At 42.2% G+C, this 15,606-nt stretch overlaps 1 protein-coding gene across 7 annotated transcripts in view; it reads left to right on the top strand.

Annotated features, from left to right (window-relative positions):
- The window catches only part of Meaf6 (MYST/Esa1-associated factor 6), a 21,949-nt gene extending 11,126 nt beyond the window's left edge, over positions 1–10,823 (top strand). The window contains exons 5-9 of one of the 7 annotated variants that reach the window (XR_262694.2): positions 3,840–4,032; positions 8,529–8,558; positions 8,664–8,721; positions 9,334–9,367; positions 10,027–10,823. Coding sequence is in view for 5 of the 7 variants with exons in the window: in XM_005395206.2 (XP_005395263.1) it covers positions 3,840–4,032; positions 8,529–8,558; positions 9,334–9,367; positions 10,027–10,035 (266 nt within the window). In the remaining 2 variants the exon portion in view is untranslated. Of the gene's footprint in view, positions 1–3,839; positions 4,033–4,495; positions 4,867–7,859; positions 8,089–8,528; positions 8,559–8,663; positions 8,722–9,333; positions 9,368–10,026 lie in introns of those variants that run through there. The other 6 variants (XR_262699.2, XM_005395206.2, XM_005395207.2 and 3 more) reach the window with 6 other exon arrangements.
- The last annotated feature ends 4,783 nt before the right edge of the window (positions 10,824–15,606 follow it).

The following is a 15,606-nucleotide window of genomic DNA, read 5'->3' as shown; positions in this document are numbered from 1 at the left end:
GGGAACCGAACTCACAACCTTGCGCTTGCCAGGCAGGCGCTTTTGCCGCTGAGCTAAATCCCCAGCCCCTGACTTGCCTTTTTTTGGAGGAAGGGTCTAGCTAAGTTGCCAAGGCTGGACTTAAACTTTTCGATCCTCCTGCCTCAGTCTCTCAGAGTGCTGTGGTAGACGCATGTGCCCCCATGCCTGGCTGTGTCTCCTACATTGTATTCTCTCCTGCTGTGCCTGGTGTCTGCTTTGCCTTGTCATCCTGTGATCCAAAGCTTTTGTGGCTTTAGGCCCTGTTAACCTTTCCTCTTCCCCAGCCAGTACGTCCACCATTTGCATTTTTAGAAATTGCTTTTTTTAAAAACTTACATCAAAGTGGGATAGGCTGGGTATGGGAAAGCAGGCCTGTCTTGAATGTACATCCCTCTCTTACATTCATCTTTTTGTATTTCAGGAAAGTAATACATGCTTACTCATTCACATATGAATATAAAAAAATGCTGATTACTGCCTGTGCTAGTCCAGTCCCAGCCTTATAGGTTGGTGTTATCCTGACACATTTCTGGATGGCTTACTGGTTATATTTTGCATATCTTCTTTGGAAGGAAAAATAAATCCTTTGCTCACTTTTACATATTTTTTGAGATGAGTTGTGATATGTTACCTGGGCTGGCCTTGAATCTCTTGGCTCAAGTACTTATTTTGTCCTAGCCTCTTGAGTAGGTGGGACTACAGGCATGTGCTACCGTGCCAGATGTCTTGCTAACTTCTAAATTTGGCTTTGTATATCTTTTACGGAGTTCTAGGAATTCCTCATATATGGGATATGAGTCCCTTATCATTATCAGATATTGTATATGATGCAGAACTGTTTTATCTCATCCTGTCAGTTGTTTTTTCATTTTCTCAGTGGTACTGTTTTTGGCTCAGAAGTTTTTTTTTGACACAGGCTCACTATGTAGTTCAGGCTGGCCTTGAACTCACTATGTAGCCCAGGCTGGCCTCAAACTTCTGGCTGCTTCCGCCTCCCAAGTGCTGGCATTATAGGCATGCACCACCACATCTGGTTGGCGCATATGTTTTTATTTTGTCACATTTACCTCTGTGGTCGTATCTAAGAAACCATTGCTTTCTTTATTTTTTTTTGTACTAGGAATTGAACTCAGGACCTTGTGCTTGCCAGGCAGGCACTTGTGCTGCTGAGCTATATCCCTGGCCCTATTCAGTGTTTTCTTTTTTTTTTTTTCTTTCTTTTTTTCTTTTTGAGACGGGGTCTTGCTATGCAGTTCAGGCTGGCCATGAGCTCATTTTGTAACCCAGGCTGGTCTCGAACTCACAAAGATTCTCCTGCTTCAGCCTCCCGAGTGCTGGGATTACAGGCGTGTGCCACCATGCCTGGCTCTTTCAGTGTTTTCTAAGAGTTTTAGTTTTAATTATTTTGGGGGGGTGTCTATGATCCATTTGAGTTAGTTTTTATGTATGGTAAGAGGTAGGGGTCAAACTTCATTCTTTTTATGTGAATAGCCAGTTGTCCAGCACCATTTGTTGGAAAAAACAAAAAGATTCTTCATTGGGTTGTCTTGTGATCCTTACCAAAAATCGGCTGACCATAACTGGAAGGGTTTCTGTCTGAACTCTTTTAATTCTTTTAATTCTGTTCCCTTGATCTGTATGTTTATCGTTATGCCAGTGCCACACACTGTTGATTACTGTAGCTTTGTGTAGGAAGTTTTACATTTTTTTGTTTTTGTTTTTGGCACTACTAGAAATTGAGCCCAGGTCCTTTGTACTGAGGTACCTCCCCCAGCCCTTTTTTTACTTTGAGAGAGTCTCCCTGAGTTGCCTAGGCTTTGCTCAGACTAGCAGTCCTCCTTCCTCAGCTTCCCAGAGTGCTGCAATTACAGGTGTGCTGCCCCACCCAGCCCTATTGGTAATTGTTACATGGAAACTGTTTTCTTGAATTTCAGAACTATCAGGATACTCTTTTTTAGCTTCATAGCTCTAGGGCTCCCCCTTCTGTGATTTTCATGAAATGTGTTAAAAATAGAATTTCATAATTTCTGAGATGTTGCGAATTCTTCTTGGCAATCATTTTTTTGTTTGTTTTTTACTTTTATTCATTTTAGGGACTGTCTTTTCTGTGCTTCTGGTATACATGCACTTCACTGAGACATAGGAAAAAAACTGGTCCCTGATCCTTTCATACAACCCCTTTCCACCATTTTTATAAACAGAGAGTATGTGTACTGTATTTGGAGTCCGTCATCAGTTGAATAAAGTGAAAGTCTTTCCCTCATCCTTGTCTGTTAAAAGCTTGAAGAAATTCCTTCCTTTCAGGGGAAACCGGTACATGTTTTATCAGAGCATAATGCAATTGTTCTCTTCTTTGTGGTGCTGAGGTCCTTGCTCATCTTAGGCAAGTGCTATACCAATTATATTCTCTTTTTTTTTGAGACAGGGTTTCACTGTGTAGTCCAGGCTGGTCTTGAACTCAAAGCATAGTGGTCCTCTTAGTTCAGCCTCCTGTGTGCTGGGATTACAGGCGTGCACTACCGTGCCCGGCCCAGTAATACTATTTTTCTTTTTTCCATCTCCAGAAAAGTTTATTAGCGTGATTACAAACATTTTCTTGAATAATCACAGAAAGAATTTCTAAACATGAAGGAGTATCAGTGTCTTATAAGAAATATTTGGAACTAAGTGGGTACTTATTGCCAGTCTTCATTTCATTTAAAAAAATCCGTGTATTGGTTCCGTGAGGCCATGGCTATTGCTTTGGGAGTGAGTTCCTACTGCAGCTAAGTATAAAAAATATCTTCCATCAGAACTGAAGTGTTACCGGCATTGGAGTGACTCTTGAGTAAAGAGTTGATAAAAATCCACAGAGTTGGGTTTTTGTTTTTTAAAAATCCTTTTACATGCTACAAAGAAATTATCAATATTTTTGCTTTTTCAATTCCTATAGGATATTTAGAGTGTCAGGGCCCAAAACTCCTCCCGTCCAGAGCTGTGAACGCAGATCCTGTTCTGCAGGGCAGATACTGAGGGCTCAGCCCAACTCAGCTCAGTACATTTTTTTTTGTTTTTTTGAGACTGGGTCTCACTGTGCAGTTCAGGCTGGCCTTGAACTTGCAGTGATCCTCCTGCCTCAGCTTCCTGAATTCTGGGATTACAGGTGTGTGCCACCATGTCTACCCCCAATTACATTCTTAAAAGTAAATATTCATATGAGTTGTTTTTGAATTTTCTTCTGTTTAATATATCTAAGATGTTTTAAGATTGGGAATGTATGTCAGCTGAAGAGTCTTATTACTGCTTTTTAAATACATTCTTGCACTGGGGATGTAGCTCAGTGGTAAAGCTCTTGCCTAGCTTGTGAGGCCCTAGGTTTGCTCAGAACCATAACACAAACAAAATCTTAGACTTCTCGAAGTAACTGAGGAAGTGGGCTCCCTCCTTTCTTGGCAGTTCACCTTTTCTGGTTAGGAAGACAGGACTCACGTATGGTTTGGGGAGAAACCAGGGCCAGCTGCAGACAGTTCTGCTGTATGCCTCCTTCTCCCCGAGAGACCTCTTGTACAGTTGCCAATCCCGTTAGTGTGTTCTGTGTTTAAGTAACCTTTTGCAAGGAGGCTGTCCTATGTATTGCCGTCTCCCAGCTGTCCCTGGGTCTTCTGCCTCTGGTCTCACTGTTTCAGGTGGCTTGCCTTTCACGAGCTCTGGTAACTGATGCTTTGTGTGTGTCTTCTCTGTCCCTCAGCGTGTGTGCTCACAAAACCTTTCCTGTGCTGGACAGGTTGGCTGAGGAGTCCTGATGAGGCTTTGAGAGACTTGTGTTTTATTCTCTCCAGGGGAGCCAGGAAGTGGGACCGAAAGTGACACTTCTCCAGACTTCCACAATCAGGAAAATGAGCCCAACCAGGAGGACCCTGAGGATCTGGACGGATCTGTGCAGGGAGTGAAACCTCAGAAGGCTGCTTCTTCCACTTCCTCAGGGGGTCATCATAGCAGCCATAAAAAACGAAAGAATAAAAACCGGCACAGGTCAGTGGCAGGGACCCCACCCCCACAGCTCCGATGACTGTTGGTGTGAAGGGACCTTCCTAGAATCAAATGCTTCAGGATGGACAGAAATTCCTTGGCTCCAAATGAAACCAGCTAATGTTTTAAGGGAGGAGTTGGTGGGCAGTAGAGTAACCCTGGAGGAGAACTCCAGGACATCCTTCCACTGTTGCTAGCGCGGAACCCTAACCCTAACCCCAACCCCAAGAACTTTGTTTAAGATGGTGAATTTGGAATCCTTTCGGAAGAGAAAAAGGGGGGATAGAAATGGAGCCTGTATAATAGTATTTGAAAAATGACACTAGTGTATATTGGGTAAAGTGGGGTAGTCTTTTCCTCTTACTCCTGACCCCTGCCTACTCTTATGAGAATTGATTTAATGTGCCTTTTAAAAAAATTTTAAATACAAGCTTTTTGATCACTTCTGATTCTTGTGTTTTTATAGTTCTCTGCAATATGCTGACTTCAGATACTGAGAAACAATAAAAAGCCTATAAAATGTGAGCGTGCCTTCCTAGGTAACATTTGCCCACCATGTTTTTTGCAGTGCCTAATGAAATAGAAAGGACATCAGTGAACAAAGAGGTCAGGTGTCACCCAGAGTGGCTTTTAGAATTCACTATGCCTGGGGTTTGTGCGATAGTGCTGGGGCCTGTTAACTCAGAAAATTATAAATCCTATAGCATCATTCTGAGAGGGTAATGCTTAATTTCTAGAGTCAGGAATCTTGTCCTGGCTGCAAACCCAGGAGGCATGGAAATGGGTTTTTCTCATCTGATTTGTCCTGCTTGCCATGGAAACCTATGTGCTGAAGAGGTAAAAGGGGCATGCCAGGGGTGGGCTGGGTTCTCTGTCCTCCAGTTTGCTTCTATATTTTGTTGCTTTAGAAACCTGTAGAGCCGGGCTTGGTGGCACATGCCTATAATCTCAGCTCTTGAGAGGCTGAGGCGGGAGGATCACCATAAGTTTGAGGGCAGCCTGGGTTATTACAATAGTGAGTTGAAGACCATCCTGAACTACATAGTGAAACCCTGTCTCAAAATAAAAAAAACAAGCCAGGCATGGTGCACACACCTGTAATCCCAGCACTCAGGAGGCTGAGGCAGGAGGATCACCATGAGTTCGAGGCCAACCTGGGCTACATAGTGAGTTCAAGACCAGCCTGAGCTACACAGTAAGACCCTGTCACAAAAAAACAAAACAAAGTGCCTAAACAAATAAAAACAAAAAAGAAACCTGCAGGTGATTTCTTCATGCACCAAGATATTAAAACTTTTTATGGATTTGGAATGGGGATAATGTAAAATTAAATCTTACCGGTTTGCCATTAATTGATTCTAAAGAGCTTTTCTTGTGGATGGTAATGGTGTTTTTTCTTTTTAACTGCAGAAATAATATTTCCTCCAAACAGTGACAAAGAACTGCTGCTTAACATTTTTCTGCACATCAAAAGTCACCATGTTAATCTCAAAACTGTAGTAAGAAATAACAAAAAATGCTTTTTTTGTCTGTGTGATGGTGGGGATAAGGCCCTAGGTTATTTGACCACTGTAATGGAATTGGTGCTAATTAGCCACTAACAGCAGAGAACAATACTGTGAAAAAATATTTAATTGTTAAATTTTAAAAATTTGTGTTGAGTGCTGGGGATCAAACCCAGGGTTCCTACATGCTAGGCGAGTCCTCTGCTCTACTGAACTATATTCCCACCCCCGTAAAAATACTTTAAAAATTGTCAGAGTCATTAACTGTTGTGTTCTGTGTTGCCCGTGTTGTTTTAAAGTAATGGCTGTTTTCCTGTTTCAGGGTGTCTAGGGTAGGGAGAAAATTCCTTGGAAGCATCTAGAACTTTTTCCATTACTGATCAGCATTACCGTACTCTCTAGGTAGCTGTTTATTTCAGGTAATGCCTCATTTTCACTAATGATATGATCAACTGATTAATAAAAGGGAGCATTAAATTTAACTTTTTTCTTTCAGGTTTCTAATAAATTTCATAGAAAAAAACCCCCACTTTTCTTCTTCTTTCCTCTCCTGGCCCTAGGAACATACATACCCCTTCCATGAAAACATTAGTATTTATAAAGACCGTTGGTGTTAATGCTTTCACAAACGGTGTTTTCTATTCAGAAAGCAGATCTTTTCTTTATTTCCCTGTTCCTTTCTGGGATTGTGTATCTGACTGGTTTCCTCCCCAAGGGTGGAGAGTGGTGGATTTGCTTTCTCAGAGTGCCTGAGTGTCCCACAGTGCCATCTTTCGTCAGGAATGGAGTGTGGTCTACGCCCTTCCCCCCAGCCGACGGCTTGGGGTCGCCGACAGACCAGGCTGTGGGTGGAGCGTGTGGCCTGTGAACGTTGGTAAATTGGCACCCAGTATATACTTGTTGCTTTTCCCGTGTGCTCTTAGCTGCTATAATCAGAGTTAGTAGTACACTATTTCAGCAAGTATTTGAGTACTTATGTGCCAGACACTGTTTAATAGTAAAATAAATATATTACTTTAGGAGAAGAAAATGACTTTTGAATTTTCCCTCTTCTGGAATAATTAATCAATTTTTTTAACATTCATAAACAATCACAGTGTTCTGAATTCTTATATTTTATATGACATCTGAAAAGTAATTGAGTCCCAGTGTCTTTTTTTTTTTTTTTTGTCTTTTTGAGACAGGATTTTGCTATGCAGTTTAGACTGACCTTGAACTCACTTTTTAGCCCAGTCTGGCCTCAAACTTGAAGCAGTCATCCTCCGTCAGTTTCCTAAGTGCTGGGATTACAGGCTTGTGCCACCATGCCTGGCAGGTCCCAGTGTCTTTAAAGAAAAAATTGAAATAACTCATAGCTGCTGTTCCAGGCTTTTACTGTTATACTAAACCCAAGTTTACTTGTGGTATAGGGGACTGAGCCCAGGACTTTTGCAGTGAACTACCTCCCCAGTTCTTATTTATTTTTTATGTTGAGACATGGTCTCACTAAGTTGCCTAGGCTGGGCTTGAATTTAGAATCCTGCCTCAACCTCCCAGCATGCTGGGATTACAGATGTGCCATCATGCTTGGCTCACACCAAGTTTTGGTACATTTTATTTATTTATTTGTTTAGGTCCCGTCCCTCCGTGCCCCTCCCCCCCACCGGGAATCAAACTCAGGACATGGTGCTTGCCGCTGTGCTGCTGAACTAAATCCCCAGCCCCTTTTTTGGTCTTGAGACAGGGTCTCACTCTGCAGTTTAGGCTGGCCTTGAGCTCACTTTGTAGCCCAGACTGGTCTTGAATTCGGAATGATCCTCCTGCCTCAGCCTCCCGAGTGCTGGGATTCCAGGCTTGCGCCACCACACTTGGCTATTTAGTTTTTTGAGGCAGGGTTTTGCTATATAGTTCAGACTGGACTTGAATTCTGTGTAGCTCAGCCTGGCCTTGAACATGCAGGGATTGCATTTGGCCCTGTCTGTGCTAACCTAAGCACATACTCTTTCAGTGAGCTATACCTTCAGATTAAGTTGCAGTCTTTTGCAACTTGTGAATGAAGTCAGGCTGAAAATAAACTACCTGAGGATAGTGAAGTTAAGCTTCCAACTTCACCCCTGCATACACTGTGTAGGAGGCAAATGCAGCCATTTGTGCGGTGCTTTAGTCTGCAGTCTGAAAGGTGTGGGAGCCAGCGGAGGTGCTGGGGTCAAGCCTGGGGTTAGTGTTTGCTTTGGAACTCTGCCCAGACCATGATCCGCCAGCAGGGATGGCACAAAACTGCTCCTCTGTGCCACTTGCTTCCAGCTGTGGGTGCTCTTGGGTGCCAGCTTTCCTTTCTGTTAACAGGGCCTCACAGAGTTTGGTATTTCTTAATCGCTGCCCTGCCGTAGACGGTTAACTGCCTGGTGTCACTTCAGGGAACCGAGTAACACTTCTGTTTGGATTTTGGAACGAGACTCCGCCGTTGAAGTTTATTCATTCAACCTTGGCTTCTAGGATGGATGCCTTAGCAAAGAGTACCATGTTCCCGGACACTTTAGAACATAGAATGCCAGTAAAAAAGTTGCCAAATGTCTTCCTTTTCTCAAAGTTTGAAATGTTTTTGTCATTTATTTTAGTGAAAGTATAATATGCTGAGTTATAAGTACCTTTCATTGCAAGACTGACTAAACCTTTTTCCTGTTTCTTCTAATGCCTGAATTATACTTTTCAATACAACTATTTAAGAAGTTCTAACTCTGAATCTGGAAGCTAATAAAAGGGATGAAATTATCAGTAGTTTTCTAATGAAATCACTTTTCCTTACATAGTCTGTTCTTTTCCTATGGAATCCATTGAGGGAAGGGAATCTCCTGACCACAGAATCTTTGGTGCTTTGATGTTTGAAACTATGGCTTAAAATTCTTAAAAACTGATTTTATTTCTACAAATCTTGCTAGGGTGGCTAATCGACTAATTTGTTCAATTAGTGTATTAATTTCTATTGCTTTCTTCCTTTCAAATGCTGCCCCTCAGCCCGTCTGGCATGTTTGATTATGACTTTGAGTAAGTTTGATTTGAATTAGTATTTGTGCTGTGTTGTTTAGTGTGTAGACACCAGTATGCCTTTTTGAGACCTTTCTAACCCATAGTTTATCTGTTTAATTGTAGGTATATATATTAGGTTAGGCTGGGAAGTTTTTTTTAAAAACAGAAAAACGTGATGGAGGTAACATTTTATTTAATAACTTAAGCAAAATTAAGTAAACTTCACATTTATGCATTTTAATTTCTTTTTAAATAGATAACCTTTCATTTATATTTAAATTGATTTTCTGGCTTTGCTTCATAAAGAGATTAACAGTTTTAAAATTCTGCTTTGGAAACATGTAAAAATTGAAATTCTTTTAATTTCTTTTGTGTTTCATATCCAGAAATACAAACTCCTAGTCTCTTTCCTTCTCTTAATGACCACGTGTCTCAGTAATTTTCAGCGGTACAGCTGCAGAGCTAACACGTTAACATAGAGCATGCCTCTTAATCCATTCTCTTTAACAAGTAGTTTTGGAGTGCTTTTTAAAAAATGATACAACTTTTGTAACTGCTGTATTTCTTCTTGAATCACCCAAATTTGCCTTATGGCAGAAGTATCTGCTCATATTTTTTAATACTTGCTTGGTAATGCCTGGGTAAATAACTAAGTAAGATACAGTTTAATGGAGAATATGGATTTTATTTAACCAGGTAGCCTTGTGATAGCTTGTGCCCTGTACAGTAACTGATTGTTGAACCCTTTTTCTGTAAATTAAAATGCACGTGTCTTTTATCTTTCCTATCACAGGATTGATCTGAAGTTAAACAAAAAACCACGAGCTGTAAGTATCAGTCAGACCACTTGAGAGAGGCTGGTAGTTTTGTAGATAATTAGAAAAATGTCTCATCTTCAGAGTTTTAGTGTTCCGAATCTAGGTCACACTTTAGAGTCTGGTATGTGCATCTGTCTACACTTTAACTTTTAGATGCTATTTCCTTTTTATTTTGAAGAGAGAAAGGTCACACTTTCTTGGTTGTTTCTGTTTTTGTTTTTTGGTACTGGGGGTTGAACCCAGGGCCTTTGAACTGAGCTACATCTCTAGCCCTTTTTATTTGTGATCCTCCTGCCTCAGCCTCACAGAATATTGGTATTATAAGCATGCACCACCATGTCCAGCAAGAAAGAAAAATCCCTTTGGTTAAATAATAAATAGTTGCTACTAGCTCTCTCTCTCTGTCTCTCTCTCTCTCTCTCTCTCTCCCTGGCTGGTGAGTTTATGTGGTCTAGTAAGAGCAGAATTGATGTTTCAGTTGATATCTCTTTATGGACTCTGAAGACAGGCCATTTTCAGATGTGAAATACTGTGTATTACATTTGAAATGCAATCTTTAGCTACTGAACAATTTCTTAGCACAGTTGCTTAGTAGATTTGCTTTTTCCTTAGGGTCAAACCAGTGATCTGCAGAGAGTAAGTTGGGACTTTTGTTTCTTTCTCTTCAGGACTATTAGAAGACTCATTAGTACAGAAGCTTCCAGGCTGTAGAGCCCTGCTTCCCTTCTCCGACCTCACACAGATAACATCCCTCATCTGAGCGCGTGGCCTCCCACCTCTGCTCTCCCCGACCCAGTGCCTGTGACTGAGTAGTTTGTTCTAAATGTGGTGATGAGTCATTTCTGTAAGACATTGCATCGTTTGCTTTGTGTCATTTTTAGATACAACTGCAGGGAGACCGAGTCTGGTTGTAATCCCAGCACATTGCTCTGTGTGCATTTCTCCCGTAGAGTGAATGTCTCCCCCAGACTGGCTGGCCCCAGCCACATCTGTGTTCCCCGTTGAGACACGTTCTCTGGTTTTGTATTACGCTGAACGTAGACCACAAGTCACATTTCTGATGTAGGTTGTAAATATCTGCTATTTCTTTTATTTTGTGTTTTATTGTTTTCCTATTGTTGTTTTTACCATCTTATTTTCTTTCTGGGACTTTTTGTGATGCCTTTGTACAGCTCATACCTCCCTGCTGATGTACTTGATGATCTGTTTCATGCAGTTACCAATATTCTTAACTGAAAAGAATGTGGTTTACTATAAGTAAAATGGGAAACTTGGCTCTGTGGGGCTTCACAGGGGAAGGTAGAGAGTGGTTATTTAATAATTACCTGTCTTAAATCTCTGAATTGGAAGCAGTTTCACGTTCAAGGAACAGGAGAAGCTGAAAACCTTAAGTTTAAATTAGTCCTTTTAAAATAGATGTTTTTATTCTTTTGTATAAATAAAATTCATAGGTTTTGACTTGTCATGCTTTGCTTTTAAGCCTGAGATTGCTTTTTCACTTACTTTATTCATATCATGGCTTAGGGAAATTGCTTTCTTTTTCCCTTCTTTTCTTTTTGCTGGCTTTCACCTCGTTAAATATTGCTTCAGAAAGTCATCAGGGCAATAAAAAGGCTAAAAATTACACCAAGCCAGGCATAATGGCACATACCTGTAATGCCAGCACTTAGGAGGCTGAGGCAGGAGAATCACTGAGTTGAAGGCCATCCTGAATTACATAACAAGACCCTATTGAAAAAAAGACACCAAAATCTGGTCACAGAAAATTATCCTTTTTTTTCTTTGGTCTTTCTGAGACAGGGTTTTGCTCTGCATTTCAGGCTGGCCTTAAACACACAGGGATCTTCCTGCCTCAGCCTCCTGAGTGCTGGGATTACATGTGTGCACCACCATGGCCAGTTGAAAATGTTTTTGTTTTTTGTTTTTTGTTTTTTTTTTTTGGTCTTTTTGAGAGAGGGTCTCAATATGCAGCTCAGGCTGGCCTTGAGCTCACTTTGTAGCCCAGGCTGGTCTCGAACTCGGAACGATCCTCCTGCCTCAGCCTCCTGAGTGCTGGGATTATAGGCATGGGCCACCACGCCCGGCTTGAAAATGTTCTTGAATGAAGTGAAAGCCAGCATTGTGAGAGCCAGCATTGCCTGAAGGAACACCCTTCCTGGTGGAGCCTGGGCTGAGGAACGTGCTCATGATTGCTCCCTGTCTGGGGTCATGGTCACCTACCTGGCTGCACATTGTGATCAGTTGGGAGGCCCAGAAATGCTGCTGTCTGGGCACCAGCCCCGGAGACGCTGGGGGACAGCCTGCTTGCTGGGTTTCCTTTCCTCAGGGGCTGAGAAGGAACCAAGTGGAGATTGATTTTCTTTAAATCCTGTGCTGTGAGTCAGTGCTAGGGATAAGATTTGGGCCCTCATCTTTCCTCTCAGTCTGTTTAGCCTTAGTCCTTTACGCCCGTAGCTTTATAGGAACTGTGTCGATGGTGATGACATTCGTGGAGCTGAGTAGGAATGGATTCTGTTAGCAGAAAAAGTTCACCTTGTCAGGTGCCCAACAGCTTTTACTCTTTTTCTGGGGAAAAAAACTTACTTTGTAAAAAAAAAACTCCGTGGCAGTTTTAGATGGCTTTGGTTTGGTAGCAGAACTCTGATACCAGGGTTTTTAAAGAAATAGTTTCTTCGGTTTAGAGTGTTTCTTTAAACAAAAGCAAACAAACCAACCCCAGGAGCTTTCTATATCCTTTGTTAGTTTGTCCCCTTTCCTGGGACAGCAGTGGGATTCTGGGCTTTCCCTGAGTCAGGCGAGCATACAACAGACGTTAAAATACCTTTGACTCTCATAGTTTGGCATTTGCTAGCGATGTGTTTTGTACTGCTCTTTAAAAGGTATGTTTCCAGGCAGGAGGCTAAGGCAGAATTATGAATTGAAGACCAGCCTGGGCCACGTGGCAAGTTCAAGGCCAGCCTAGACTACATAGTGAATCCCTGTCTCAGGCTGGCTTTTTTTTTTTTTTGGTACCAAGAATTGAACTCACAACCCCACCCTTGCCAGGCAAGCGCAGTGCCACTGAGCTATATCCCTGGACCCTGAATCCCTGTCTCAAAAAAAAAAGTGTTTTATTTATTATTGCAGTGCTCAGTATCAGACCCACACCTTCCTCCATGCTAGATAAATGTTCTATCACTTAGCTATACCCTCAGCTCCTAAAAGTATATTATTCAAAAGCATATCTACCATGTGTAAAATCATGGATAGAAATGGGCTACTTGGCTTATACTTATTTTCCCTACAAAATTTAACCACTGATGATGGGGTGTTGCAATTTTCCTATAAGATGTGTAAGTTGGCTAGGGATACTGGAGGTAGTCAGTGACTGCCCCCCATTTTTCTAGTATATCCCCTTGTTAAATTTTGAGACAGGGTCTCACTAAGTTGCTAAATTGCCTAGATTGGGTTTGAATTTGCAATCCTACTGCCTTAGCCTCCATGAGTCCTGGGATTATAGTTGCGTACCAACCTGCCTGGCAGTAGTCAAATTGTGAGAGATTGCTAAGTTTCCCTACATTATGGTCCTTTAGAAGAAGGCACTGGTGGTTCCCTGCCTGCTGGGTACCATGCTTGTAACACTGAATTTAGGTTATCAAGTAAATTTGCCTGATTTTTAAGATTAGATGAGGTGATAACCTTGATCAAATTATTGATTTAAAAGTACTACCCAGTTGTAGTGATACACACCAGTAATCCCAACACTCAGGAAGTAGACAGGAGGATTCCTAGTTCAGAGGCAGCCAGGGCACTATGGTGAGACTCTGTCTCAAAGAAAGGAGGGGAGTGGGAAGGAAAGTAGGGAGGAAGGGCTGCATTGTCAGAGGACAGTATGGTAGAGTTAGTCTGCTGGATGGCTTGTATCGTCCTTGAATTGCCATCAGGACCGCTGAGAAAGTGCTTACTTCTGGTTCTTTCATCATTGGACTACTTGGGTTTGGAACAGTGCTTTGCTACGTGTCCTAAGGACAGAAAATGAATTGGCTAAAAGAACGAGTCCTATGAAAAGGCTGACTCCTGGGATATGGCCCTTCTTCTGATCCACAGGGACAAAGGTGGACTAGGAGGACTGAGGGAGCCGTATTCATTCGTGTCTGCCATTAGGATATTTGCTATTCTGTACTGTGACCTTCTCCACTCTTGGGACTTGGTTGTCCTTTGCTCCTTTTTGACAGTTATGAGACATTAGGAAGAAAGAGGGAAAGAAAAAAAAAAGTCAAGGCCCTTTCTAGTAACATTCTTGTTACTGGGAAGATGGTGTCAGTTAAAAGCTTCATGAGGTCTTGGGTGGATTCTTCTAAGGTCTGAGGATATACATTGCTTTAGACTCAGAATGTTCTAAACACCGTCAGACCCTACAGGTTGAAGGTGGAGAGTGGGAACAACCCACAAAGTAAAAGTGGGGTGTCCATCAGCCTAGGGACTGTAAGGAAGCTTGAACTTGGGCAAGGCCAGGTTGGGCTGAGAGAGCAAGGGCTTCAAGGTGCTGTCTTCATCTGGAGAGGCCGTCTGTCTTAGGGCGTCAAAGTGATGTAAGGAATCATCAGTTACTACATAGGATAAACAGTTTCCCATAATGGAGTTTATGTTGTTTGTTTAGAAGGAAATCCTTATTCTGAAAGAGTAGGAAGCAGGCATCAAAATTATTTCCACCTTCAAGCCTGAGCTTTTGAGTGCTGGTTGCTGTTAAGTATTCTACTCAGTAAAAAGTCATTTTGCCATCGCTATCTCTGCTAATAAGAGAATTGAAATGAGTGCTAAAGAGCCTATTCTTGAAAGTAGTCATGGTTTTCTTTTGAGACAGGGTCTCACTCTGTAATTTAGTCTGGCCTTGACTGTAGCTGAGGCTGGCCTTCAACTTGTGGCAGTCCTCCTGCTTCAGCCTCCTGACAGCTGGGATTACAGTCATGCACCACCACTTCTGGCCATGTGTGGTTTTTGCATTTATGCTGACTTTTGTGCCCCTCAATCTCATTCTCAATTCCTGAGGCATTGTTACACTTAAAAATTCAAACCTGAAGCTGGGTATGGTGATGGTCAGCACAGCTATTCAAGAGGCTGGGGCAGGAGGATCACAGGTTCAAGGCCAGGCTGAGCAATTTAGGGAGACCTGTCTCAAGTTAAAAAAAAAAAAAGGGATGGTGGTGGCGCTGGAATGCAGCTCAGTGTAGACCACTTGCCTGAGGTGCCTGAGGCCCTGGGTTTAGGCTCTCGTACAGCAGATAAATAAATATAAATAAACAATCCAAACAGCCACATCCAAAGCCCTGGCTATATTGCATGGGGAGGAGAAGGTCCATTTATTTCTCCCAAGGAGGTGTCCTGTTCAGGGCCTAGGACAGTGACAGAGGTAAGATGTCGGAGTGATGAGAAGGAGGGGTTGGAACTTTGTTTCCAGGGTCAGTCTGAATGAGTGCTGTCCTGTCTGAACTTCTAAGTGGCGAGCTTCATGATTCAAAACAGCTTCCACTTTGAAAAACTGCCTAGTAGAGTGAAATTGTCACCCCTGACAGGGCTGTTGGAGTGGATGCTGGTCCTCACATAGGGCAGTTTTCACGGGAGGGTGTAGGATGCCCAGGTATGGGAAGAATGGATTCAGCCTTTAATGTGTGTTCACTTTTGGGCTCAGCCTTCTGTATCTCTTCACTTCGAATGTGCTTGTGTAATATACATGAATGTTAGTTCATTAGTCCCTGTAGATTATTTATGAATATTAAGTTGAACCGCAAGAGATTGCTAATATTCAAATTGTTTTGATCTATAAAAATGGCAGTTATCGTGGTTTAAAAATAAACTTCTGTGTGATAGTGGGGTGTATATTCCACGTTTTTACCGTTCGTGTGCAAGAGTAAATGCTGAGCTGGGCATGGTGGTACACATCTAATCTGAGCTACTTGTGAGGCGGAGGCGGAAGTATCTCAAGTTCAAGGCCAGCTTGGGCAACTTAGTGTGACCGTATCTGAAATCAGTTTTTTGGGGTAGACAGGGTCTCATTCTGTAGTTCAGGCTGGCCTGAAACTCACTGTGTAGTCCAAGTTGGCCTTGAATTTGTGGCAGTCCTCCTGCCTCAGCCTCCCAAGTAGTAGGATTACAGCAATGCTGAATTTAAAAAAATTTTTTTTAAAGGCTGGGTATTAGGGGCTGGGGATTTAGCTCAGCGGCACAGCGCCTGCCTGGCAAGTGCAAGGTCGTGAGTTCAATTCCTGGTA

This window comes from Chinchilla lanigera, unplaced genomic scaffold (assembly GCF_000276665.1).
Source record: "Chinchilla lanigera isolate Chin_1 unplaced genomic scaffold, ChiLan1.0 scaffold00051, whole genome shotgun sequence".
In the NCBI taxonomy this organism is placed as follows: Eukaryota; Metazoa; Chordata; class Mammalia; order Rodentia; family Chinchillidae; genus Chinchilla; species Chinchilla lanigera.
The sequence above is the reverse complement of the archived record's forward strand: the minus strand, read 5'-3'. Positions and strand labels throughout refer to the sequence as shown.